The sequence below is a fragment of the Xenopus laevis genome, chromosome 1L (genome assembly GCF_017654675.1).
Source record: "Xenopus laevis strain J_2021 chromosome 1L, Xenopus_laevis_v10.1, whole genome shotgun sequence".
Taxonomy (NCBI): Eukaryota; Metazoa; Chordata; class Amphibia; order Anura; family Pipidae; genus Xenopus; species Xenopus laevis.
In genome coordinates, this window is record NC_054371.1 from 138,026,280 (window position 1) to 138,054,013 (window position 27,734).

General features: G+C 35.6%; 1 protein-coding gene across 1 annotated transcript in view; it reads left to right on the forward strand.

Annotated features, from left to right (window-relative positions):
* Positions 1 to 27,734, forward strand: part of glis3.L (GLIS family zinc finger 3 L homeolog) — a 216,129-nt gene that overhangs the window by 122,318 nt on the left and 66,077 nt on the right. Inside the window, exons 5-6 of the mRNA XM_018258381.2 lie at positions 14,056 to 14,217; positions 16,267 to 16,377. Of these exons, the coding sequence (XP_018113870.1) occupies positions 14,056 to 14,217; positions 16,267 to 16,377 (273 nt within the window). The remainder of the gene's footprint in view (positions 1 to 14,055; positions 14,218 to 16,266; positions 16,378 to 27,734) is intronic.

Below are 27,734 nucleotides of genomic sequence, written 5' to 3' on the forward strand. Positions count from 1 at the left end.
GGTTTATGATTTTTAAAAAAGAGACAATCCCTCTAAATTTGGCCAGCTATATTCGGTTATATTTAAATGCATGTATCCAACTGTGCCTATTTTACAGTAAGCCCCCAACCATTTTGAGGTCCTTGTGCCATACTAATAGGTAGACAATTGACTTTAGGCTTCCCCCATTGGTCCCTTTCAGTCTCAGTAGAGAAGACAGACTGACATCCTATACTAGCAATGTGGCAATTATTTATATATATATATATATATATATATATATATATATATATATATATATATATATATATATATATATATATATATATATATATATATATATATATATATATATATATATATACATAAACACCATAAGTACAAGCTGCACACCTCGAATGTAAATAAAGAGACCTGGGTGCTCAAGTAAATTTTGTAAATATAGAGTCTCAAGTACTGGCACTCACAGGATTTGCACAAAAAAGGAGGAAAAAGGTTATCTGATGAATAAAGATGATGGTTTATTAAACCAACGTTTCGGTTCCACACAGTAACCTTTCTCAAGGACAAACAGTGTGTGAGGGGAAAGGAACAGTTTTTTGTATGTGTGTATATATATATATATATATATATATATATATATATATATATATATATATATATATACACACAAATTTTAATAAACATTAATGTCTTAGTGCTAGGATTTGTATTCAGAATCTTAAGCGTAAATATGTAAATGTGTTTTTTTTTGTTCTCATTTCCTTTAGTAAAGTGCTGTACTTGTGGTAATTTGTTAAACTGGGAAATCCCCCACCTTTGTTAAGGTCAGCGTGCTTTCTACGGTTATAACACACAGTAGGCTGTGATCATTCACTTTCTTACATGTTAGACAGGGCCCTTGTTTAGTTTGATACTTGTGCTGCTGTCAGAATCAATGAGGATCAGCAGTTGTGGAGACAAATTAGTTTTGACAAGTTTAATGATCCTAAGGAAAGGGAAAAAAACATTGCAACTTTGATAGCAACCGGAGTACAATAGGTTGGTTCTGCCAAACATTCATTGTGCTAAACCCACCGAATATTCTCTCGCTTTCCAATTATCTTATTCAGGAAAGGTGGAAGATTGCCATCATTTTCTCAAGGCTTACAAAAGCATCAAGAGGCTGTATTTAAGTGGACGTGGCTTTGGTGGGATTTGCAAACAACGGAATTTCTCAAGAGGAAAATGCTCATAACACAATCTTGGCTGAATAGAAATAAAATATGTTGCAACAGTATTCCTTTCCAGTGATAGCTTCACTGCATTCTGTAGAATTAATGATGGCAATGGGCATGAATATGATTTGGAAATATTAACAGAAAGTCAAAGTTTCACAAGTGAGATAAGAGACCATTAGTCAACTCAGATTAGGAAGGGGCAAGGCATGGGTGTTCAATTGTGTGTATGCATACTACAGATGAAGCCACTTTGGTTTATGTGTTTGACACAGAATAACTAAACCCAGATAACCCCTTATCCCATTTAACACAGAAAATTGCGTCACAGCATCCCATCTAATTAAAGCATTCACCATTGTGAACAATTGGGCTTTGGTATGCTAATGAAAAGGTTAAATGCATTAAATGAGTTAAGATGACTTTAGATAACACAGTGCTACACAATATGTTGGCGCTATATAAATACATGTTAATAATAATAATAATAATAATAATAATAATAATAATAACACAGTTTCTTCAATTAATATCGAGTCATGGTGCATTTAACTCACAAATCCAAGTGGCTTCATCTGTACTTTGAAAAAAATGTAGCGTATGGCCAAAGCCTACTGGAGAGGTACTGGGGCAAAGAAGGAAGATGGGGACTTACTATATATCCCCATGATTGTTTTGGTGTTTTTTTAAGCACACTGAAACAGACAATGTATTGTATTGTATTAATTTAAACTTTGCTGTTTTAAAAGATGTATGTTAGAAGTGTCAGCTGAGTAACTTGACCTTGCTGGGATGTCCCTTACTTTGAGAAATCGCAAGATAAATAGTAGAATTTAGACAGTGAGCATTAAGTGGGCAGATTCAGTAGGTAAGCTGTAAAATAATGCCTATTATGAAAGAGTACACTCAACTTTGGTGGTCAATAGTGATGGGCAAATTTGCAGAACGTGAATTTTGACATTGGCGACAAAACCGTTGCATATTTATTCACCGGCAGCAAAACGCAGAACTTTCGCCCATCACTAGTGGTCAATTATACTGAAATTTGGGGCAAATTCCTGTTTAATGCTTTCTTTTAAAAGCTCTTGCAATGAGGGCCCTTTAATCCTATCATACTCTGTAAACCCTTGCTTGTTATATTTTTGTAAATTCCCTGTTCTTTGCAAAACTAATGTAAAGCACTGCATAATTTGTTGGTGCTATATAAATAAATAATTATGATGATGATAAAGAAGTATTACTAAAACTATAGTAAATTAAATTTAATGACAGCTATTTTCACCTTGTTATGAATGAAATATTGGGTCACAAGGCAGTGCATAAGCACTTACAGTCTGAAGCCCCTGCTGTGTTATTGGTCAACAGTGCAGAATAGAAACTCATCATTATTCCATTTATAGTACTTTGAAATGATGATCATTGCTACATTTACATTAACAAGCATCTGAAAGAGCTAGTACAGCAAGCATTGCATGTTTAGAGCTAGTTCTAGTGGTTTCAGGTGATTCTTCTGGGTCGCCAATAAAGGATGATTTGAATTTTTTTAGTCCCATGTGCTGGGGTACTAGAAAAAGCACAGGGCAAAATTCCTTAAAACCTGTATGCCTGTAATTATATGGATGGATGGATAATTATTCCATGAATGTATACTGTAGTCTATTACAACTTTTATACTTGCACAACAGAGTGTTGGATTGCTGGTTCTGCAGCTGGTACAGTGTTTTCATACCGATGATCATTTATTATTTCTCTTTGTATTATTCACTTTTAAAAAATCCAAACAGTCTGATCCCAACCTCTTCTGACTCTATTTAAGAGCATGTGGCAGCTGCAGTCTATCACATTATGTCCAGCACACTGTAGCTACTAAGTACATTAGAAATACAATGCTGGGAAGGACTAAGACGGGTGTCCGAACGTTTTGCAACAAGGGCCAGATTTGGTGAGGTGAAAATGTGTGGGGGCCGACCATTCAGCCAGACATTCTTTGAACCATTAACATCATTTAAAAAAGGAATTGCGTACCCGTAGCAGTAATATTTGGGCACATTAGTGAAATGATCTGCCACTTGGTCTATACTGCTGCCTGTGTGCTGAAGGTGTTCGCAATAGACACATACTGGCACATGGTGACGCAACGCTCTTGCATACCTCTTTAGAAGTATGAAGTATGCGAAAGTGGCTTGTCTCTCCTTGCCAGTACGTGTCTATTGCTAACACCTTCAACACACAGGCAGCAGTATAGACCAAGTGGCAGATCATTTCACTAATGTGCCCGAATATTACTGCTATAGCTACACGAATCCTGGTTGCACTATGCTGGCAGGCCACATTATTATTCATTTCATGATGGAGGCTGAGGACCGGTATAAATTTTAAAACGGGCCGCAATTGGCACCGTGGCCTGACTTTGGACATGCCTGGACTAAGATGATGTGTCAGAGGTAAAATGACAGAATTTCCATACGTTTTCTGTATTGGCCACAGACTTTGTGTTCCATTTGCAGCAGCAAAGTATGAGTGTTCTCTTTAAAGTCATAATTTTAATACAGTATTCTATGTTTGTCAAAATCATTATTTTAGAAGGGTGAAACACATTAGTTTCTGCTGGAAAACAGCAAATGGCATGTTTAAAACTCTTCCCATAAAAAAAGAAAAAATTTGATAATTGGGAACATTGATATTTGTCTTTGACCAAATTAAAGGAGAAATATGAATTTGGAGCATAATGTAAGCGTTATAACCTCTTACTGATTATTTTTTTTAAATAACAAGAATAATTGACCGTCCAAATGTGAATATATAATCAGTAGACTTTTCTGCATTTCAAGGTGCTCTTTAAATCATATTAGGAGAAAACTATAATGCAAAGAAAAGTAAAAAGTGACAGGATTGGCAGATGCTGAAATTTGTTGGAGGAGCTAGAGTTACAGCTAGGAAACAGCTTGCCTGCCTTCTTGCTAGAAAGCTTCAGTAGTTCCAGGACCTTATGAGATCACAGTTTATCAACATGACAATGAGTTATATTACCCAGGGAAGCAAATTCTGGCAAACTCTGCAGTGAACAATATTACAGTCTGAAGATTCCAAAGTCTTTAAAAGAAATCTAATTAATACATTTAAATAGCATTTTCTATCTTTTCAGTTCTCGGCAGAATTGGCAAGTAAAAATAGATACTTAATTGCAAATTCCATTCCAAATATATTTTATTTCTTGGTACAATTGTGAGCTAATCCTTTCTTCAGACACTTCAAAAAAATAAAATAAACAGAATCTAATTGAAAAAAGCAGAGACTGCTTAGAAGGAAAGAATAGAAAACAATTACTGTGCTTGAAAGTGCAGATTGAACTTTTCAGCCAATTTGCATATGGATTATTTGTTGAAAAGGGAACATTTTTTGCACATTTTTCTTGTATGGACTCCTACTGACTGGATGCTAATGTTCTGCTGTGGCTCTCTGATTTATCCAACATTTTCTTTATTTATTTTGCATTCAATATAGTTTTTATGAAGGAAAAGGGGACCTTTCCAGACAGATGCAGAGCAGGTCTGCTGGTGCCAGAACCTCACTCCTCATCTAGCCTATTTTAATGGAGGCAGCCAATATCCTAGAAATCCATCTTAGTAGGTCACATGGACAGTACATAACCAGCTCAGGACTGGAACAAAGTATACTTGCCACTGGATTGTTGCTGATTCCCTCCATTCCTGTTTAGTAGACATATTTTACCATGACCACCATTTATTCAAAAGCGCACAAAAAGACAGTGCTAAATTGAAATATATTACACAGTGAGTTTAAAACTGATAGTTTTCAAAAAAAATTATGCTACAAAATATTCAAAAGGATATTTATATTGTATTGCTGCAATGGAAAAAAAACACTCAGCCTGCTGAAAGAATATACTGAGCACCCTCTTGTTTACAAGAGGATATCATGCCATAAAAGTTATATCTTAACACCTAGGGGCCCATTCACTAAGTTCGAGTGCAGGAATAGAGGAAAAATAGTTCGAATTTCGAAATGTTTTTTTTGGCTACTTCGACCATCGAATTGGCTACTTCGACTACGACCTTCGACTTCGAATCGAACGATTCAAACTAAAAATAGTTCGAATATTCGACCATTCGATAATCGAAGTACTGTCTCTTTAAAAATTTCTTCGACCTCCTAGATCGCCACCTAAAACCTACCGAGGCCAATGTTAGCCTAAGAAGGGAAGGTCCCCATAGGTTTGCTAACAATTTTATGATCGAAGGATAATCCTTCGATCGAAGGATTTAATCGTTCGATCGAACGATTATTCCTTTGATCGTTCGAACGAACGAATTGCACGAAAAACTTCGACTTCGATATGCAAAGTCGAAGGATTTTAATTCGGCAGTCGAATATCGAGGGTTAATTAACCCTCGATATTCGACCCTTGATACATCTGCCCCCACGAGTTCACTGTGCCTTGTCAAGGTTCCTGAGTTGAGCTAGGGTAAATGGAACTTTAGCTCCATGTACATTTTTGTTTTTAGCAGTATTTAGTCTTTAGTTTATATATGAATAGTGCAATAAAGGTGTCAGTACAAGGCATTAAATTGGATTGATTAACAAGTTATATTTGTATTTTCTAAAATTGCCCTAATTGCTTCCTGGATTACAAAGCACTGCCACACCCTTCATTATCTTAATTTCAGCATCTTTAGCACTTCACATAATATTTAATGCAAGGGGTCCCCAACCTTTTTTTAACTGTAAGCAACATTCAAATGTAAAAATAGTTGGGAAGCAACACAAGCATTAAAAAGTCCCTGGGGGTGCAAAAAAAAGCTGTGATTGGCTATTTGGAAGCCCCTAGGTCGACTGGCAGCCATTGAGAGGCACGAATTGGCAGTACAGCTAGTTTTTATGCAACCAAAACTTGCCTCCAAGCCAGGAATACAAATGTAAGCACCTGCTTTGAGGCCACTGAGAGCAACATCCAAGGGGTTGGTGAGCAACATGTTGCTCATGAGCCACTGGTTGGGGATGGCTGCTCTAATGTCTAGCATAGGTATTCCCCTTTATATATATAAAGTGTCAATGAGAATTTTTAGGCAGCTATTTTTATAGGTAAGAGATTAAGCGCCTACCCCACAGAGAACTATATGATACATTTATGTCCAATTCCCTGAGGCAGTTCATTCATGTCATTTTGGGTTAGACTAGACTCGAAATTCCAAAAAAGGTCCACATTACTTTGTGAAAATAAAGCACAAGGAGGAAAATAAGTCTGTTGTGGATGCAATGACCAGAGAAACAGCTAAAGGCATTATTAATTTTAAAAATTTGCAGGGGAACTGAAATATCTTAGCAGTCCCTTAACCACCCAGTCACTTAACCATCCATCTTTTCTGTACAAATAACTATAAATTAAAAAAGAAGTGGATGGGTGGATTGAGTCACCACAAAGTACATTTTGTACAAACACCTGATCCTGATTATAATGCATATCATAGGTTTAAAATTTAAACATACAGTAAATGAAATGTCATTATTTTAACTCATTCCGTGTTTCCTTCTCCTCAAAATTTTTACAGGTAAATGTGTTTTGTAGCCATGCTGATATGATTTACTCACTTGGCCAACATTGTTTGAACTTTTTATTAACTTTCCTCTTGTCTTATTTTAGATATTTCTTATATGACATTAATCCTGTTTCGAAGGGTTTTATTTGCTTTATAAAAGAGCCAGCATCATTTGAACTTTTATTAACTTATCCTCTTTTTTGTTCTAGTATTTTCTTATGTGATATTAAACCAATTACCGACCTACAAACAACAAATTGAATTCCTTTATTAAATTTCTAACCCATATATGATACTGCTTATAAAACAAGGGTTATAAAACTCTGCGGTTCTTTGAAAAAGAGAGAAATTTATCAAAACAATGCTTTCCAAGCATGTTACTTTTGCCAAACCCTGTTAAAACAAACCCAGTGTATGTGTAATGTACATTCTCAGTATTACCACATGGATTTGATAACCAGCTGAATGAAAGCTTAAGTGAAAGTGTATGTTTTTAAGTTTTGATCAATTTATGGGAAAACAAGCCATGGCTCGCTAACCAATCTTAATATATTTCATTGCAAAGGTTATTATCCTGCTGTTTGATATAAAAGGCTGCAAGTTACAATTCTCAGCTAACAACAGCAGTAAAATTCTCACTTAAAAATAAGCCAAGAAGAAAAATTAAATAAAATGTATGCATGTGTGCAATGGAATAAATAAAAAAATACTGTTTTCATTGAGTTGACTTCAGATGAGTGCCAAAAGAATGATACACTACAACGTATATTTGGGTGGTAAGAAAAAATCTGCCTCTGTGTACAGAGACAACAGAAGACACACAAATGTTAACTGCCTGCGCGTTAAGACCATTTGGGCAAAATACACCCTGCTAAATACACAATGTTCCGGTGTGATTATTTACTGCATTCTTCCACATTTTGATGTATTTACTCATTATATTTGTACATGGAAGTCTTTCTTTGACATCCAGCTCCTAAAATTGGCCCATTTATATGCTGTTATGGTGACTTATTTAATTTCTTTTCATTTTGAGTATATAGTAGAATTAGGAAAATAATAAGAATGACTTGTGTTCTTCCCTCTCTGACTTCTTTGAGGGTCATTTTATTGCAACACACCTGATATATGAATGGATTTCTGGGTAGACATGTTTGTATCAATGACTTCTAAAATCGTATCTGAGGTATGCTAGGTGTTTTTTTAGGGCAGACTAACCGAAGCACAGAAAAATTGTGTTTAAGAACTATATTGAGGTGTAGTTTTGTTTTAACCTGAAAGAGCAGGTAACAGAGCCGGATGCAGCCATGCCACACTGTTTAATGTATGGTGTCTGCTCCAACAAGTTCTTAACTACATTATGTAACTTTCCTAATGACTATAATGTATTTAAGAGGTTAATTATCAAAGGTCACATTTTCAAAGCTCAAATCAACTCAAATGTACTCACAACTCCAATGGTATATTATTTAAGAAAAAAATGTACAAAAACTCAAATTCAGTGAAAAGAAACTCTAATTGCTCAAATTGATAGAGTTTTCAAGCAAAACCCACCAAAAAAAATCGTGAAGGCTATTAACATCTTCAAAAGGTTCAAGGGACCTCTGCCATAGACTCCTATATGGCCTTGACAGGTTTTAGATGGTGTATTTTCGGATTCGAGATATTTCCAGGGTTAGGGTATAATACATCTCGAAAGATTTTATTTTTAAAAAAAAATTCAAGTATTTTTTAACCTGAAAAATAGATTTTTGACCCAAAAATAAACTCAAAAACTAAAATTTTTTGTGGAAAACACAACTTGAACCTTAATAAATCTTCCCCTACGAGTTGTGTGTAGTGACATTTTCTATTCCTTAAAGATCTACATAAAGTTGTTAAGAACTTCAGTTAATATGGTATCAGTTTTTATCTATAAAATGGCCATACCCAAAAATAAAATTACAAAGTAGACTACAGGTATGTGACCTGTTATCTAGAATGCTTGGGATTTGGGGTTTTCCGCATAACTGATCTTTCCATAATTTGGATCTTCATACCTTATGCCTACTAGAAAATCATGTAAACATCACATAAACCCAATAGACTGGTTTTGCTTCCAATAAGGATTAATTATATCTTAGTTTGGATCAAGCTACTGTTTTATTATTACAAAGAAAAAGGAAATAATTTTTTTTTAAAAAACTGGATTACTTGGATAAAATGTATTCTAGGGGAGATGGTCTTTTCGTAATATAAAGCTTTCGGGATAATGGGTTTCTGGATAACAGATCCCATACCTATAAGTTGTAAGATGCTTCAGAACCAACATGCATACAAGTTTAACATTACTAGGAGTCTAGTTAACGTCCCACAAGGATTACATGTAATTTTCAGATGGCATCATTTCTGATGTGGATGAATCCTGTTTTGCATTGTTTGCTGATTTAGGCTTCTTCTTCAAATTATCTGGCAAAATCTTTCTTTATTTTTTTAGAATGATTAGCAACTATTTCCTGTTACTGAAATATGTGCTGTTAAAATGAGCTTATACCCTACTGATAATATGTATATAGAGATGGAGCATAGTATACAGGATACATATGTATGCAGTTTAGAAAATCACATTAACTTTAAAGCTAAGCCACAAGAAAGAATGTTTGCAAAACAGGCAGCACCTTCATTGCCTCATTACTATAAAATAAATACCAGGAAATAAAGCAAGCCAGGAAATCACATATACTGTATGAGTGAGTTAATAGCTTTAATTGCAGGTGCCAATAAAGAGAAACCTCACTTTTTTGATTTTTTTTTTATGTCAGCTCGGGAAAGCTTGCTTTTCTTAATCCATTAAACTTTAATATTTCCCCTGAAGATGCTTGCCACAGAATTCTGTTATTGTGTTTTCCATAGCAACGTTGTCTTGGTTAATGTTTAACCTCTCACTGATTGTGTGCCGTTCACTGGCTGGGATGTGAAATACATTTAGAATCAAATGTAGGTTTGAGAAAACATTTTTTTTTACTTGGAGAGTAAAAGTGTAACAGACTTCATGTATTGCTTCACAAACTGGCAAATGTTAGATACATAAATTATCAACTACAATCCTGTAGCCTGCTTTCAGTGCATTGTGTTGCTGTAGTTACACATGTCCTGTTGCAAACACATATATACACAGATTTAAAGGTACATTAAAGGGACATGCAGAGTAACATACTGTTATTGTATACTGTATTGGAAGATCATTTTTAGAGGAGTTGCACAATATTATAGGCAGATGTGAGATGGCTATAAGTACATAAATAAGGGGCAATGCAACTGGGCTACACAGTGCATTTCCATACAGTGAGGATAAATTGCAGCAGATACTAGGGGGCTTATTAACTAAACTCTGAATGTAAAAATCCAAAAAAATGGTGTTGTTTTTTTTTGGATAAAATCTGACTTTTATAAAATCACGAATTTTACAGAATTTATTAAACACAGAGGATGAAAAAGTCTGAATCAGAAAACCCGGCATCTCAGGCCTGTTGCATATAAGTCAATGGGAGAAGTTTTGGGTGAAAAATCAAAAAAAACGGATGAAAAATTCGTAAAAATAGGGAAAATTTGATCTTTTTTCTCGCAAAGCAAATTTTCAGGAAAATGTAATAATAAATAAGCGCAAAAAACCGAGTGGATTTGAACAGAGTTTGTAGCAGAAAATATCGAGATAAATTCAGACTTTGATAAACAACCCCCATAGTGTTCTGTTGTAAATTCTTTGAATGATATCATTGCTGGCACACATAGAGCAGTTTGTGTCCTGGTACACTGCTGTGACTCTTTCTGTGTGTGACAATATTGTGTTCACCAGAGTTATACCTGGCGAACTGATAAGATGAAGCTACATCCTCCTCAATCTTATGTCATTGACATCATATCCTTTATGCTGAAAATTTGCAATTTAGTGAATTTGTGGAGTAACGATCATTCACCTGAGAGAAAATTTGCCTGGTGAAAGGGTGCAGAACTTCATTATCGATGCTCTCTTTCAGTAGAAAATTGTCCTCTACACCTGTTAGTGAATTAGCGTCTTGTCCCTGCCGGTGGTATCTCTGGAGAATTTTCTCTAGTGGTGGCCACTTCGCCCTCTAGTGGCGGCCACTTCGCCTTTAATTACAGAATTCGTAAAATGCCTTCACTTAAACTTATGTTTTAATAAGAGGCAGTAAACTAAATACCGTATGACTACAGCTCCAGAATAGGGAATTTTATGATATTCTATGGTCTTTCTCTAGCCAAAAACGTATTTACCCATAGAGTAAAATCTTGTTTGTTACTGTATCACTAAAGAGCACTGTAAAACTTGTTGGTGCTACTTATATAAATTATGATTTAAATGATGATAATAATCCCAAAACCATATAAAAGACAAAGTCTACAGGTTATATACCAGAAAGTTTTCTTATCTAAATTCTAAAGCAAACTGAAAAAGCTCTTGTCCTGCATTCTAGTTTGCTTGTGGATATTCCCATAATTCAACTTAATTTATGTACACAATTCCTATCTGAACAAAATCTAATACTGATACTCTATCATAATCATAAGACAGAACATGCTTCCCTAACCACATGGATACAAAAAAATAGCTAAACATTCGCCTCAGACATGCTCATGCTTAGGTTAGTTGTCCCTGGCTAAAGAAGCAAAAGGTAAATGGGCAAATGCAAAAAAAACCGAAGAGCAGAATAGAAAAGCATCAATAAGACATGACTAGTATAGGAAAAAGCAAAGACATGACACAGTGGAAACTCTTAATAGAAAGAGCAATAAGAAAGCAAAATAGAAAGCTAACAGACTGAACATAACAGTGTCTGACAGAATAAGTAAGCAGTATTAAAAAGCAGGAGGGGTAAGGAACGCACAAGCGAAAATAAGGGAATAGGGAAACCAGCAGTAGAAAACAGGACTCAATCTTATATCAAAGAGAGAATATTAAGAAAAACATTAGAACTGACCAGAGAAAAACTGAAACAAGAATAGAAAATTACAAGAAAATGTTTGCAAAAATATGTGCAACTACCTAATTTTTTACAAAAATGAAAGTATCATGTAAATACAAACAATATACAAGCAGGCACAACATTACAATGTATTTATATTATACATAATATTTAACTTGTTTTCTATTATTTGTGCATTTTCATACTAAAGATATATATTATTTTTATGCAGCATAAACATAGAGTATAACATAATGGGGTTTAAGAAATATGGTGTGTTGTAGCGCTTGAAGTATAATGGGGTTGGGACAGGAGAAATGCTATCTTGATGGTGCCCTTAGTAGGCTTTGTGATTATTAGTTTTTCTATAGAGCCAACATATTTCACATGGCTTTACATGCATCATTTACATTGGCTCCTTCCTCGCAGATTATACAGTATAGCATTCATATCAGTCCCTATTCACACAAACTATGATCAGCTTTATCAGGAACCACTTACATTGCCTGTGTCTATTTTGAACACAGAAAAATAAACAAACTCCTTGGAGATAGTGCCCTGGTTTGAATCAATCTTATGACCCAAGCATTGCAAGGTAAACTGTGCTTCCCCTAGCCTTGCTCTGGCAAAAATGCACTGTAGAGTAAAGGTGGCCATACACGGGCCGATAAAAGCTGCCGACAGACCAAGTCGGCAGCTTATTGGCCCGTGTATGGGGGCCCCCGACGGGCTTCCCCGATCGAGATCTGGCCGAAAGTCGGCCAGATCTCGATCGGATGGGGTTAAAAATCCCGTCGGATCGCGGCCGCATCTGTTCGTTGATGCGGTCCCGCGATCCGACCGCCCGTTTGGCGAACGCTAGGATCCGATCGTTGGGCCCTAGGGCCCACGATCGGATCAGCCCGATATTGCCCACCTCAAGGTGGGCATATCGGAGGGAGATCCGCTCGTTTGGCGACATCGCCAAACGAGCGGATCCATCCGTGTATGGCCACCTTAACTCAAGATTATACTGCTATTAATTGTAGAGCTGCACATTCAGGGGGGTTATTTTCTAAAATCCAATTTTATCTCATTGTTTAAATAAAAAAAACTCGACCAAACTCCCATCCACAATTTTGACTTCTTTTTTATTAAAATAACTTGAATAAATCGGATTGGGAAAAAACTCGATTAGTTCGAGTGAAATCCGTTTTTTTCCTGACTTTTCCAAATTGCTTGATTTTTGGATTATCAGGTTAAACCCAGTGTAGGCCACAATATCTTTAAATTAGGATAGGAATGTCTCCCATTGACTTATACATGACCTCAACAGGTTTGAGATGCCTGCTTTCCAGATTCTGTCTTTTTGCAGCATCAGGGTTTAATACATTTTGAAAACAATTTTCACAAAAAATTTTGAGTTTTTATTCCAAAAAGCCAGAACAAAAAAAAAAATTGAGATTTGGTAAGTAACCCTCTCTTCTAATTATTTGTATGTGATGTATTCAGTTGCATCCATTTTCTTCCCAATTTGGGAACTTTTGACAATTGCAAAATGATATACTGTACAATTGTTGTTGTGCACTTTTTTAATTGCTTGTGCAGGAGCATTAAATACTTGCTGTTAAAGTCCTTGTTCATATATTATACACATGAAATATCAGATATAATTTCTTTATCTGATATCAAATTTTGTAGTAAATACTTAATACTAAAATCAGTTTTTACCAAATTTGACTGGGTCAATACATATACTAGCTAGCTATACAGTAGAAGTTGTAGGAAATGTAAAACCAGGGTTTTACTGTACTACATACATAGATGCTATCAGTGTTTGTTGTCAGAAAATATTTTTCCCCCAAAGATGTAACGTTTTGGCCCCTTGTGAAAATTAGCAGGGTTTAAGAGTAAAAGAAACTTAAATGACCATATTATATGTATATCCACAATTATATATAAATACAGGTATGAGATGAATTGGTTAATAGGATTTGTGTACAAAGTTGAAACTACTGGTAGAAGTTGATTTTAAATGCCAAGGGAATAGCTGAGGAACACATTGGACTAAAACATAAAAAACGTGATTGCAATAGTGCTCTGAATGTGAGTTGCTGCAACATCTTGGAAATTACTAAAGTTTATTTCCTTTAATATAAGATCTGACTGAGAAACCTCTGTGCATTTGCCAAATTTCTTACAGGTATAAGTGTAACTGGAATAACTGGAATTCAGTTCTATGTAAGCAGTAAAATGTTAACTAATCAAAGATATGCCCATATTCTTTCAGTCTAATTTTAAGATGTTTTGGAACAAGAAACAACTCTCTCCATTTTGCTTTCCTTTTTAATTCTGCAGTTTGAAGGCTGTAAGAAAGCATTTTCAAGACTAGAAAATCTAAAGATTCATTTACGAAGTCACACAGGAGAGAAACCCTACCTGTGTCAGCACCCTGGCTGTCAGAAGGCCTTCAGTAACTCAAGTGACCGTGCCAAGCATCAAAGGACACACCTGGATACTGTAAGAAATTATATGAAATTGTTTTGTTTAAGAAAACCTCACACAGCTGCTTGTTGTCTATGTAGACGGATACTAACAAATTTGTTTATCCTACCCAGCCAGATTTTAGTCATATTTTGTGTGTAGGAATAGGTAACAAGATAGAGTGAAGGAATTCCATCATTAATTATGACCCAAATGCAAGGGCTATAGCACTTACAGTGCAAATTTGTTATGTAAGCATTTGTGCCAGGGGCATACTTGCACCGGCACTGACTATTAGATTTTAATAGTGTTAAAGGAAGTCTATATGCTTTGAAATAAAGCTTAATTAATAAATCTAATAAATAACATTATCAAAATGGCATATGCCAATTTCTGTTTCATATGACTTGCCTTAAAACAATCTCCAGGTTCTAAATATGACAGGATGAAGAGTGAGGAGAAAAAAAACTCTCTATGCACTGGATCTTAGGTTTTGTATGGTGGCTCATTTATATGAAATAGCATTTATATTCTATGTATAAATTACAGTTAGAGCTTTTTGAGAAATTACAGTAATGGATCAGTTACTCCTCCTTGGGCTTGATCAGGTCTCTTTGTATGTACTGTTTGCCTTTTCCAGTTGTTTATGAGGTTATCTAATCTTCCTATGATGTTGCACAGACATAGAAAGTTCTCCATTGAACACACAAAACAAAGTCAGATTTCTCTATTATTATATCCGGATATTGTACTAACACATGCTTTTATCTCTTTCTCTTGTCATAGTGAGATCTTTGGCTTGTGACCTCATAATCACTGATAACTCTCTTTCAGGTTAAGATATATCTAAAAACACTTTAATCTGCACAGTCTATTACTTACTAAGTTTTATATGATATCAGTATGGGATATCTTATTCAGAAACCCAATATCCAGAAAGCTCTGAATTATTTTCTCAAGAGATTCAAAAACTAACACCAGAACTACCCCCATTCGGTGTTATATCACTGGAGAGGACGTGTAATTATATTAGCAGGGATGGGTTTTGTTAGAAGTTTAAATAACCAGTAGTGATATGCAGGTCGAGAAAAGCTCCATCTGAATCTGCCCACCCACCTGCACCCAGCCCCCCCCTCCATTAATAGACCTGCTGACCTGCCCCAATGATGTCACAAAAGGGGCAGGGCAGGGACACGCCTATAAAACTAGAAGTCGGCAGTCTAAGGTCATGGGCGGGGGGAGCAGACAGAAGAGCTCAACCCGAACTACTGGACCCATGTGTCGGGCATATTCAGGCCAACATACTGTCTACAGTATGTTGGTACATACTTTGTCATCAGACAAAGCAAACAAGCCCCACTTGTGATGTTCCTTTAATTCCTCTCCGCTTCAGGTGGCATAATCTTCTACCAATGTCATTAGAGGGGGGTGTTGTGGGTTCTTTAATCCCTTCTCAACCTCAAGCAGGGTTGGACCCAGGTTTTCAAGGTATGGGTTAGATAATTACCAAACTGGGCATTTCTGATGCACTCACAGAACCAAAAAAATGTGTACATTGAAGATTTATCAAGGTATTGTTGAAAAAAAAACCAAGTGTTCCTTCTCTATATAGATTAGAAATTACCAAATATAAGATTATGTGTGTTATATACATTAAACTGTTGGAAAGGTTTTGGACATTCTTTGAAATTCAGGGCCCATTAACCAGTGTGTAGACAAGGCAAACTGAAGCACTTTATTTTAATAGGGAAACATATGTTGGACTCTTTGTACTCTCATAACATGCTTTTTCTAATATTTTACAGACATCTCTCTTTGGTGATTCCTATCTTAATCTTCTTCTCTTCTGCTTTTTTCTGTCTCTAGCTCGTTTCTTCTATAAACCTAAACAATATTTTTTGGATAGTCACTGCTCTTTAGTGAGCCACACTAATCCGCTGTCTCTGATTTTGCTAATCCCTCCTTGATCGAATGATCCATATCCTTGTAAGTACAGCTGGGAATGTTCATTGATAGCAAATGTGAATAAGTAGCCAAAAGTGAATCAATCTGATTTTTTTCTTTTCATGCTATTTTCTAATCTAGAAACCTTACGCATGTCAGATTCCAGGATGTAGCAAACGGTATACTGATCCAAGCTCACTAAGAAAGCATGTAAAAGCCCATTCCTCCAAAGATCAACAAGCCAGGAAAAAGGTAACCTTTAAATAAATATTCTTCAAAATAAATGTACCCCCATGAGGGGCAAGCACAGCTAATATACAAGCAGCTCTCACATGGAAGGCTTGTAACTGCTTAGAGTTATGCTGTACTGTTATACAACACATACAAGGCTAGGAACATTTTTAGTAATTAGGCCTGGCTTGCAGTTGGCTTCCTAATTCTTCCAACATGTGTTCATTTGGTTTAAGGGGCACTCCCGTTTCTACAGCTCCAGAGCAAGAGGCTTTTAGAGACACTTTCAAATTGAAATAATCCTCATTATTACATTAATATAGGGATGGTCAAGTTCAATTAATTAATTAGAGAACTTATTTTAACGGATATTCTAGTGTTTGTTAAATATTTTATTATATAATATATTGATATATATTTTGTAAATTGAACTTTGGACTGGATAAACATATAACAGATACCATGTAGTCCTTGTGTGGATAAGTGAGACGAAGCTAGCTTCGAGCTTTTGTAATAGGCAGTGCCTAAATGGCCTCCTGTAAATCTCTGAAGTTGATGGACAGTAGGGTTTATATAGTGACAGGGGCCATGTTTTGCCCAAGTCCAGCTATGCATGGCAAACAATTACTTCTGCAAAGTGTATGAGAAATCCTAGAAATTAAACTCTCTATCTTGCTGTGCACCAATAATAACTTTTAGGGGCCTATTTACTAACATTCAAATTTCTTTTTTTTTTCACAAATCTTAAAATGCGTGTTTTTTCTATATTTATTTAAGGAGGGAATGTAATATTGGTCACTAATGCAAAATTGTTCGCAATTTGTTTGCAATGTGAATAACACTGTCAACAAACAGCTTGTCTAAATCACTGTCCTATTTCATGCTTTTTCATGCTTTTTATTCAGATATTTATTATGTTACGGTTACATAAGATATAGTTGTTTGTAAAATATAGCAATACACATTTTTTACATCAATATTTAAGTAATATTTTTCATGGAACAGAATGCTAATAATGCTTTTATAGATCATAATGGGACTACATCTCTAAAAGTAGACCTCACATTAGTAATGTATGGGCACTCCTGCCCTAAAAACTCAATGGGAGCTGCGCTGATTCTATTGGACCATTTTTAATGAATTGTAAATTGTATAACCCTGTTTATACATTTACCCTGATGGTATATTCATAGAATACCATAAAAATACAAAGACCAAACAGCTTACATATACAGACAAACATTTTAGCAATATTTATTCACAGTTATAATTGGATATTGTAGGGAGACATTAGGGGGAGGGCCCTGCTTGCATGAGCTTACATTGTCAGAGGGAGAGGAAGTGAGACATATGGTGAGATTAACCAGTGATTGTAGAGTTTCTGATGGTTACATAGACTGCATGTAACATTTATCTAAGGTACTGCTTTTCCAAAACACAGTAACCTTCTCTGCTCTAATTAGGATGTGATCTGTTAACATTCCCTTTAGGTTTCCTAAATATAATTTTAATAATATAAATACTACATTTTACCCTTTCATATGTTGCTAGACTGCACTCCTATTTCACCATGTGTATCTTTTTTTGGAACTATACAGATGGAAAAACATTCATTCATTAGTATTATCCAGTGAGTGCTGAGAACATGAGGAAGATAGGTTTAGCCTATAATAGTATATGTAAAACAGAAATCCACTGGGAAGCTCTACAAAGAATCCTGATTCTTATCTAGAGATGACATTTTATACAAGGGTATACATGGCAGGGATGAAAAATACAAATGTGGTGTAATGCCACTAACACATATCAATATGCGGAAGCTGAGATTGATTTGAATAAGTGGAAACTTATGTGAAAGCTAGTAATAATGGGTTCACTATCATATGCTTGCCCACTTTCATGTCTAGGACAACAACAAAGTAAAGAAGTTTTACACCTATGTCAAAGAACGTATGCTCATCACAGATACTATAAAACTACCAAGGTGAAAATATTAGCTTTGCAGTTTCAGTGGTAATGCAAGCTAAAAGAGCATACACTAAGCATGATGTCACATTGGAAACTTTCCAGGAAACAAATCTTACAGCACTTAGTGGGAACTAATAGCAGCGATCTTAAAACATGACAGTTCTTTATCCAGAATTTCTTCATTCACTAAGCTGCAGCATAAATGCTTATCTGTCTTTATAAAACTTAAGGCATAACATATTGACATCAGTTGATGGCACACTGTCATTTCAAAGTGTCATGGTACTCTCATGGAGAATATCAGAGATCAGAAAGCCTCTGCCCTCTGTTCATAGGAATGGGTAACAAAGTTGTCTAAAAGGCAAAAGGCTTGGATTGCTCATTAATGTGCAGATGAGAACCACAGTGCCTGTTAGCCATGGGCCTTAGCGAAAGAGCAAATTCAAGTGCTGTTGAAAATTCTGTGTTTATTCCTGAAAAGCATTCTAGAAATCAGATTACATTTTCTTAAAAGGAGTAGGGACTTTTCCTTTTATTTTAAAGCCAATCAGTTACTCACTGTGAGTAAGAGTCAGAACAGTGGGAGCTTCCTTTCTGGCACATACTATTGTCTCTTCCTTACTCATTTGCTCTAACTCTTAAAACAATGCTAAGGTCTATTAATTAGCTGCTGCTACATTGTTTTAAAACCAGGAGTGGAGAAAATAAATAATAATAATAAATAGACAGACACAGCAATTCTATTTAAATATATATTTTAAAGTACTTATTGAAGCTAAATGAATTACAGAATGGATGAACATCAAGTAGACCTATTGTGCTATAGTTGAATCATCCTGATATGACTGCCAGTTATTGATTGAATGCATAGATACTGGGAAACACACTAGTAATGGGGCAGATTACGCCAATTCACTAATATGCAGAGTTTTGTCCTGGGGCCGAACACTGGCGACTTTTCGTTAGCGTTACTTCGGCAGTCTTAGCATTTCAAAGTGAAGATGCGCTAGTATTTATTACTGCCTAACGAAAATTCAATAGTGATCTTGCACTCAGGTCAATTTGCATAGGGCGGGTAATTTAAAGTTGTATAGACGTCTTTATGTTAAATGTTGGTGCAAATACTTACAAATTCCACTTTTTAAAAAACATGTCCAGGGAACCTTAATAAAGACAATACAGTTATTATAATGCCCTACATATAAGCCCACTGTAAAATGAATGTTCCATATGTTAGCAAATGTCTGGAAAAAACAGTAAAAAAAGTTTTTTAGGACTTTTGCAGGCAATCAGTCTGAAAAAGGAAAAAATCCTAGCTTTTTTTGAACTTTGATGCATTTTCGGCTCACAGGATATGATGTAAGTGACAGAAGATTAAGGAAGATTTAGCTGCTTTATAGCTTGGTCTGAGGTGGCGAAGTCAGCTCTGGCAAAAGAGGTAACATTCAGTAAAATCTGCAGTTTAGTGAATTTGCAGCATTTTAGTGAATTTGCGGAGTAACATCCATTCGCCAGAGCGAAAAGCCGCCTGTTGATAGAGTGCAAATGACTGATAGCGCCGGTCTGTTTCCCTAGCGAATTGATGCCTGTGCATGTCCTGTTAGTAAATTGGTGATGTCCCTGTGGGTGGCAACGCTGACGAAAAGTCACTAGTGTTAGCCACTTCTCTCTTTAGTAAATCTGACTCAATGACTGTACTCAGATTAATAAGGTGTGTTCCAAACAAACACCAACTAAGTTTACATTGCAACCCAGTAAATTATTATTATTAAAATAAATCATTACATTTTTAAAGAACATGGGCTGCTTGTACAGCAGCAGGGCATTTTACAAAAGGCAAAAGCAGGCACCAGACAGAATGTTTTTTGCACTGTCCTCATGACTACAGCTTCAGCTCCGGTGGAAATCAAGGACCAGCGTCACTGTTTTGTTGAGGGTGGGCTAGGGGAGGCATGTATGATTCCCCCTCCAGCCCCTAACCTGTCCCTAACTTGCTGATTTTTCAGACATGCAAGTTATAGGATGCAGGCAGGCGCATGGTGCAAAGATGCTCTGTACTTACCGCCAGGTCCTGATCTCCTGTCAGATTTTTAATTTGACACAAAGTGCAGAGTGCAGCAAGACACAAGTGGTTAGTTAATGTGCATTAAGAGGTTTGGTTTTTACTTACTGTGGAGAGATGTTGTTTTTTATTTTATTTAGAAACCTTTACCTGTTAGTAAATTAGGAGGTCAGGACCTGGCAGTAAGTACAGAGCATCTTTGCACCCTGCGCCTGCCTGCATCCTATAACATGCAGGTCTGAAATCAGCAAGTAAAGGTGGCCATAGACACACAGATCCTATCGTACGAATCGAGGATTCGTACGATTTTCGGATCGTGTGTGGCGTGTGCCGACATCTTTTGTCCGGCGGAGAACGGTCGTTTGGTCGATCGGTCAGGTTTAATGTTGACCCGACCGATCCTGCCGGAGCCCACGGCACATCGTAATCGGATCGTTCGGCCATACGGCTGAACAATCAGATTACCTCCAATATATAGCCATGTTTGTTAATGGCATATCGGGGAAAGATCCGCTAGTTTGGCGATGTGGCCAAACAAGCGGATCTTTGCATCCATGGCCACCTTTAGGGACATACATCATACATGCCTCCCCTAGGACACCCTCAACAAAACAGTGATGCTGGTCCTTAATTTCACCTGGAGCTGAAGCTGTAGTCATTGAGGAAAGTGCAAAAACTGGGCTAGTTTTTGCACTTTGCAAACTGCCCAGTAGATTCTAAGTTACCCCTACTGTCTCTTACAAATACATTTCATGACTAAAATTACTTTTCATTACAAAACTAATACAGAACAATCCAAGCTATTTGAAATTACAGATAAAAATAATATTTTTTTTATTTAAAGAAAGTGTGAAACTTACCAATAAAATCATAGTTAAAAATGTACTTTTTGTTCCACAAACCTTAATACAACCGTATATAAAATAACCTTGAACTCTGTTCCATTTAATCGCATTTCACTGACTTATACCTGACTGCAATCTAACATAAAGCTTTGGAATTTGAAATATTCCTAGGCTGTAATAATAAAAAGTAACATTAAACCTTTTAGGACAGAATAAAGATTATTTATGGCTTTAATTAAATTGAAAATTGGCAAAAGGTCACATGGGGGTTTTACACAACAAAATGTGAATTCTTTAAGGGGAAAAATAACCATAAAAATTCCTAGGTGATAAAGGAACAGCGAAGTAAATAGCTGAAACCCTAGGGAACTGCTGTGCTGAAAAGATTGAAACCTTTTGCTGTCATAGCCTGTTAGTCATGGATCCATTTAATATGTCCTGCATATAATCCTTTCTAGAAGTTCCCAAAACACTCGGTGACATGCTTTTTTTTTCCTGGAGGAGATCAGAGTAGATAAAAATGATTTTGCTTTTAAAAGTTTTATAAAACAAATGGCAGCGAATTCCAACAGTGCGTAACAACATCCCAAAGAGGGTGACATAATGTATTGAAAAAGGGCAGTATTGTGTGCTGAACATAAGCTGGACGGCTGGCAAAGCGTGAATGAAGTATGATGTTGTAAAGCAATAATGAACTGGTACTTTTGTCTAGTACACACTACAATAACTTATAATACAAGAGGTTGAAAAAAAGTCTTGTTTTATTCAACTTGTACAGTTTTCAGCATGCTCCACAAATTCATCCATTGTGCTTGACATTATTAGGAACATCCCATTCTGCAAGCAAATTGAGATTTATTCCTGTTCATAATGCTAGCTGACACATATCATCCAACTTACTGTTCTGGACCTTCTGCTGTTTGACTATGCTCTTATTCTTTTAGTCTTTCTAACTTACAGAACGTGTGTTTTTTTAATTAGTTATTGTTTTGTTTTGGACCTCTCAAGCCTGAAACTTAAAACCTTTATCTGGTGTGTGGGGCTTATTTACCCAACAACCAAACAGAAATGCTGAAGTTGAAGAAAGGTAAACAATACAAATAAGACCACCACTAAAATCGAGGGCTCCCATTCTAATAGTTAACATACTAAAAGAATGAATGGCTAATTTTAAGCAACTTTTCAATCTGCCATTTTTTGTTTTTTTGTAGTTTTTGAATTATTTGCCTTCTTCTTCTAACTCTTTCAAGCTCTCACGTAGGGGTCACTGACCCCATCTAAAAAACAAATGCTCTGTGAAGCTACACATTTATTGTTATTGCTACTTTATTACTCAATTAGGCCCTCTCCTATTCATATTCCAGTCTCTTATTCAAATCAATGCATGATTGCTAGGGTAATTTGGACCCTAGCAACCAAATTGCAGAAATTGCAAATTAGAAAGCTGCTGAATAAAAAGCTAAATAACTCAAAAACCACAAAGCATAAAAAATTAAATCCAATTGCAGATTGTCTCAGAATATCACTCTCCACATCATACTAAAGGTAATTTAAGACTCATGTAAGAGATATTAAAATAGATAACTGGGTGTTACCAATTTAATTATTTTTAGAAGATCCAGAAGCTAAAACTATGAAAAATGTTTGAGGCTGGTAGACTTGACAGGGCAATAGTATGAATAGATTAGAGTAAGTTACCTGAAGGGGAAGTCTGGTTGGTACCTACATCATAATATACACTCATGTCAGAGGCAAGTCATCTTGAGTACTAGAGTTATTTTTTTTGTACATTACCTGTAGATGGTACAGGTATGTGACCAGTCCCAATAAAATGTATATACAGTAGTACAGTATATTGGCAATCAAACATTGTAGGATGAGAGTGTGAACCCCTTCAAAAACTAGTTCACAGACGTTGAACTAGATCTGTAAACCAGCCCAAATTTTTCTATTACAGTGCAGAAAGTGAAGTCGTAAGCTTCAAGAGATTGCTTCAAATTAGTGATGGGCGAATCTGACCTATATAACTTCACCAAAAAATTTGTGAAATGGCTAAAATTGGCAAAATGCATTGAAGTTAATTGCCATTTTTCTTGCAAGCCATGCAACTGTTTTGTTTTTTTTTTGCTATGAAACACAATGCAAAATTTCGCTTATCATTTGTAAGCATTATGTGTTAAATACAACCAAGATGATTATTTCCTGTTCCTGGACATTTCATGCTTCTGGATATCTAGTCAATATCCTGAAAAAATAAAAGTGATTTAGAGTGGTTAAAATATAAAGTACTGTTTCACTGCACTGGTAAAACGGATCTGTTTGCTTTGGAAAAACTACAATAGTTTATATAACTAAGCTACTGTTTAGCAACGGAGGCAATTGAGATTAGGCTAAATGGCACAGGCTTAATAGTGGATAACAGATAAGCTCTATAAAATACTATGATATTCCACAGAGTTTATATGCAATGTAGTGCTTCAAATGTATCTATGTGTTTAATCCACAATATGTGTGTGTAATCTGAGATGTCATCCTGGTTATTAGGACCATATTATAACTAATTAAACATTTGTGCTTGTTCTTCTAGTATGTTGTAAGCTGCCTGCAGGTCTCCTTTCCATTCCCACTGCAGTTTATTTTAAATTCTGTTGCAAGAAACATCTTAACTGAACTGCTTTATGACTCCCAAAAATGGTGTAAAATCCTTTATTCACTTTTGTCCCCAAATGTACCTTTTATGATGGTTTTGTGACCTATACATGCTTTTAAAAAACTTTACATATATATACATGTGATGATATAACCATGTGCATACTTCATTTATTACATTTTAGTTTTATGTGGCCTAGAAAGCTATGAATCAGCTAGGAAAAAAAGAGAAGAAAAATATTTAAGGGTCTCTTCCGAGAAATTTGAAGTTCAGAAGTACATTCTTGTGTAGGTCAGTGCTCAGTGAATCAGATTATTACACTTGTTATGGAAAATGTGATGCCACTACAATAACCTCTACAAATTAATCACCATCTTGCTTTACATATATCATTAAGTCTGAGAGATGGGAAAACCATACAGTATTTCTGTAGTGTTTCTCAAGTCACATGATCATCTGTTGCATCGAGAAATTCTCGACCTGCACATCACTACTGCTTGTGTTTCAAGTGGCTGCAGTTTCTAACACCACTGTTCAGCCTTGCTCCTGATATCTTTTCCACAGTGTAAAAACAAGTCACTCTGGGTGATTTCCGAGGTACTAATCAACAGGTCTCATACACATCTGTAATCTTCTCCACAATTCAGATATGACTATACAGATGTCAGTCAGTTGGTGTGACTAGATGAATAATGTTATATGAAAATATTCTTATGGCGGTGACATAACTTCAGGTATGGGACCTGTTATCCAGAATGCTCGGGACCTGGAGTTTTCCGAATAATGGATCTTTCCGTGATTTGGATCTTCATATCTTAAGTCTACTAGAAAATCCTGTAAGCATTAAATAAACCCAATAGGCAGGTTTTGCTTCCAATAAGGATTAATTATAACTTAGTTTGGATCAAGTACAGGGTGCTCTTTTATTATAACAGAGAAAAAAGAAATAATTTCAAAAAAATTGGATTATATGGAGTCTATGGGAGATGGCCTTCCTGTAATTTGGAGCTTTCCGGATAACGGGTTTCTGGATAACGCATCCCATACCTGTATACTATAGCTAGAACTGTGGATGCTGGAAAAAGTTGTTGCTTAACACAACTTTGACTAATGACTAAAAGATGGATGACTCATTTTTGAAAATGAATTTACCCATGTTCCGTTTGGTAATGAGATTCTTTTAAATCTGTTTTATTAAAGTGCAATCTGTGCTATAATATTTAGCATTTCCCAAATACAGTAAGTTCTTTTTACTTTATGTTTGCTATCAGTAGGGTGCACTACCTTGTCAGCCTGTAGCTTCACTGATGGATCTTAGGCATTAGTATTGTAAAGTTCTAATCAATACCTCTAGGCTAACCAATCAGGAAGTATAATTATTGGCACACTATTTATGTCTCTCACCATTTACTTTCAATCCCTGCCTATGCGTTTTCTTTACTTTCTCTCTTCATTTCTTCTGTCTTTTTTGATGTTTTTTTAATAAACTAAATTAGACAAACTGTTTTATTTCGTGTTATTTCAGAATGTTTTATTTTGTTTTTCCTATTAAGAAAATAGTAATAAGTCAACTTTCTGCAAAAAAAAAAAAAAATAAATGATCTGCATGAAACTGTCTTATATGTAACTCAGATGCCAGAGGTTGCTAAGCAACAACCAAAGCAGCCAGGAAAGTTTATAGATACAAATGCTAGATAGATATTGAGAAGGTATGTAAGCTTAAAGAGAAAATTAATCCTACAATTTCTTGTTCTTAAAATGAGATATAAATCAGGCCTCATGGTGTCAGGGTTTTTTATTTCCAATTCACAGTTGTTTTGCTGTATGGGATAAGCAACCAAATGAACTTTAATCAAAACAATTTGTTCAACTTTTTGAGAGCGATGGATAACAAATCGTATTTCCTCTGACTTGCGGGTGACGGCTATGTTATTGATTTTTCTTGGCATGACACAAGGAACAGGTCAGGCAATAAAGACACTCTTTATAAAACATATCCTTCCTTTGATCCAAGGAACAGGGATTATAAAATACACTGTATTTCTGGGTCTGCCCATTTACCACAATGTTATTTTATTCATGATGAAGGCATTACAGGAACATGTTTTTATGTCTGAGTGTTTAGTGGTTTAGTTTGAACATTTACAAGAAACCTAAATTTTGTTGGTTTCCTTAAAGATTTCGGACGCATTTGTATACATATGTTGCTTTCTACACTTTCAAAGAATCTATATCATGTGGTTAACCACATAAAAATGGGGATTGGGTATTATCTTAAATAAGGAAGGCTTGGGACATATGTATTAGAAAAGGAGGTGTTCTTGAGGTAGATTATATGTAGTAGCAGGAAGATGTTATATATGTAATTATATAGTTATCATGAATACTAATCTGTTATCACATAATCATGGATGGATTTTAAACATGTATAGACTGAATGCAGGATATAGCAATAAAAATCTTTATTATGTTAAAGCAATTTTTACTCACATGAAGCAGCCCTATTTAAAGCATGATAAGACATTACATTTTTTCAACAAACTGAATGGTGTTTGGGTGTGAGAATATGTATAAGGTGCTTAACTTAAAGGACCGGTAACCACAATAAATGAGTGTTTTTTATCCATTTAAGTAGCATAAGCTACCGTGTAGTCATGGGGGCAGCCATTCAGGCTGAATAGGGTAAAATGAACATGTTTACATAGCAGATAACAAATAAACTGTAAAGCATAAAATGGGGTTAGTTATTACAGAGAAAGGTCCACCAGCAGAATGAAGATTTTTAGCTTATAATATAGGACATTTGTTGCTAAAAAATATTGTTTGTAGGTTCTCAATCAACAGATACAAACTTTAAATGTAAAAAAAAAATATTTTCACTTTATAGTGTTACTGTTCCTGCTCTATTGTACATCAATCTGAGCACCCTCCCTGACCCTGCCTTTATGTCTGATCTGTATATGCTTATGTTTTATAAGCAATGATGGCATAATATAAATTAGATTGGAGGTCAGGTGGTAGAGCATACTCAGCTTTGGATATATACTGTATATGCGTCTACTGGGAAGTCCATGCATTTATTCAATGGAAGGAAAAACTGATAATTAAATCTGAATTAGCTGACTGTAGATAATTGTCTATGTATGAGCATGCAGTGTGATCTACAGTCCTTAGATGATTTTAATGCATATTTAGCTGAATTTGCAAAAATGTACACTCACAAAAAGCTTACAAATAAATTAACCCTTTACACCATTGGTTCCCAAAAAGTAGGGCTGGCTTTCCTGAGTGGTCCTGAAGCAGTGGAGGAGGGTCAGCATGCAGGCTAGTTAGGGTGACATACTCTATAGACAGAGTGCCTATTTTCTAACTTGAAGGTCAATAAGTGACATTTGGGGTCAAATTGTATTGATGTCCCAGATATTTTGGCCTTTCTGGCTGAATACCTGATAAACCAATACTATACTGTATATGTAACCTTGTAATAAGCTAAGGGAAAGCCCTGACGAATGGTTGGACGACTTGGACCTCCAAGGGGTGCTTAACCTGAAAAACTGGCCATGGCTATACAATATAGCCAATGCTTCTGTTTTTGTAATTCACTACAGTAAGCCAGCCTCAATTTGGCAATTTATAGAGGAGGATGTAGAGCAGATATAGAGAGAGATGAGATATAGTTCATACACTCTCAACAGTCTACTTCAGATCATGGTTTCAAGTAGGCTATTTAGAAGACGAAACATTGTGTATGCTAATGTGACATTGGTCATTACAGTAATTATTATAAGAGTCTATTAAGATTATCTTTAGATTGTATTTAGCAGATTGATGTCTGGATGATATTTCTATACAT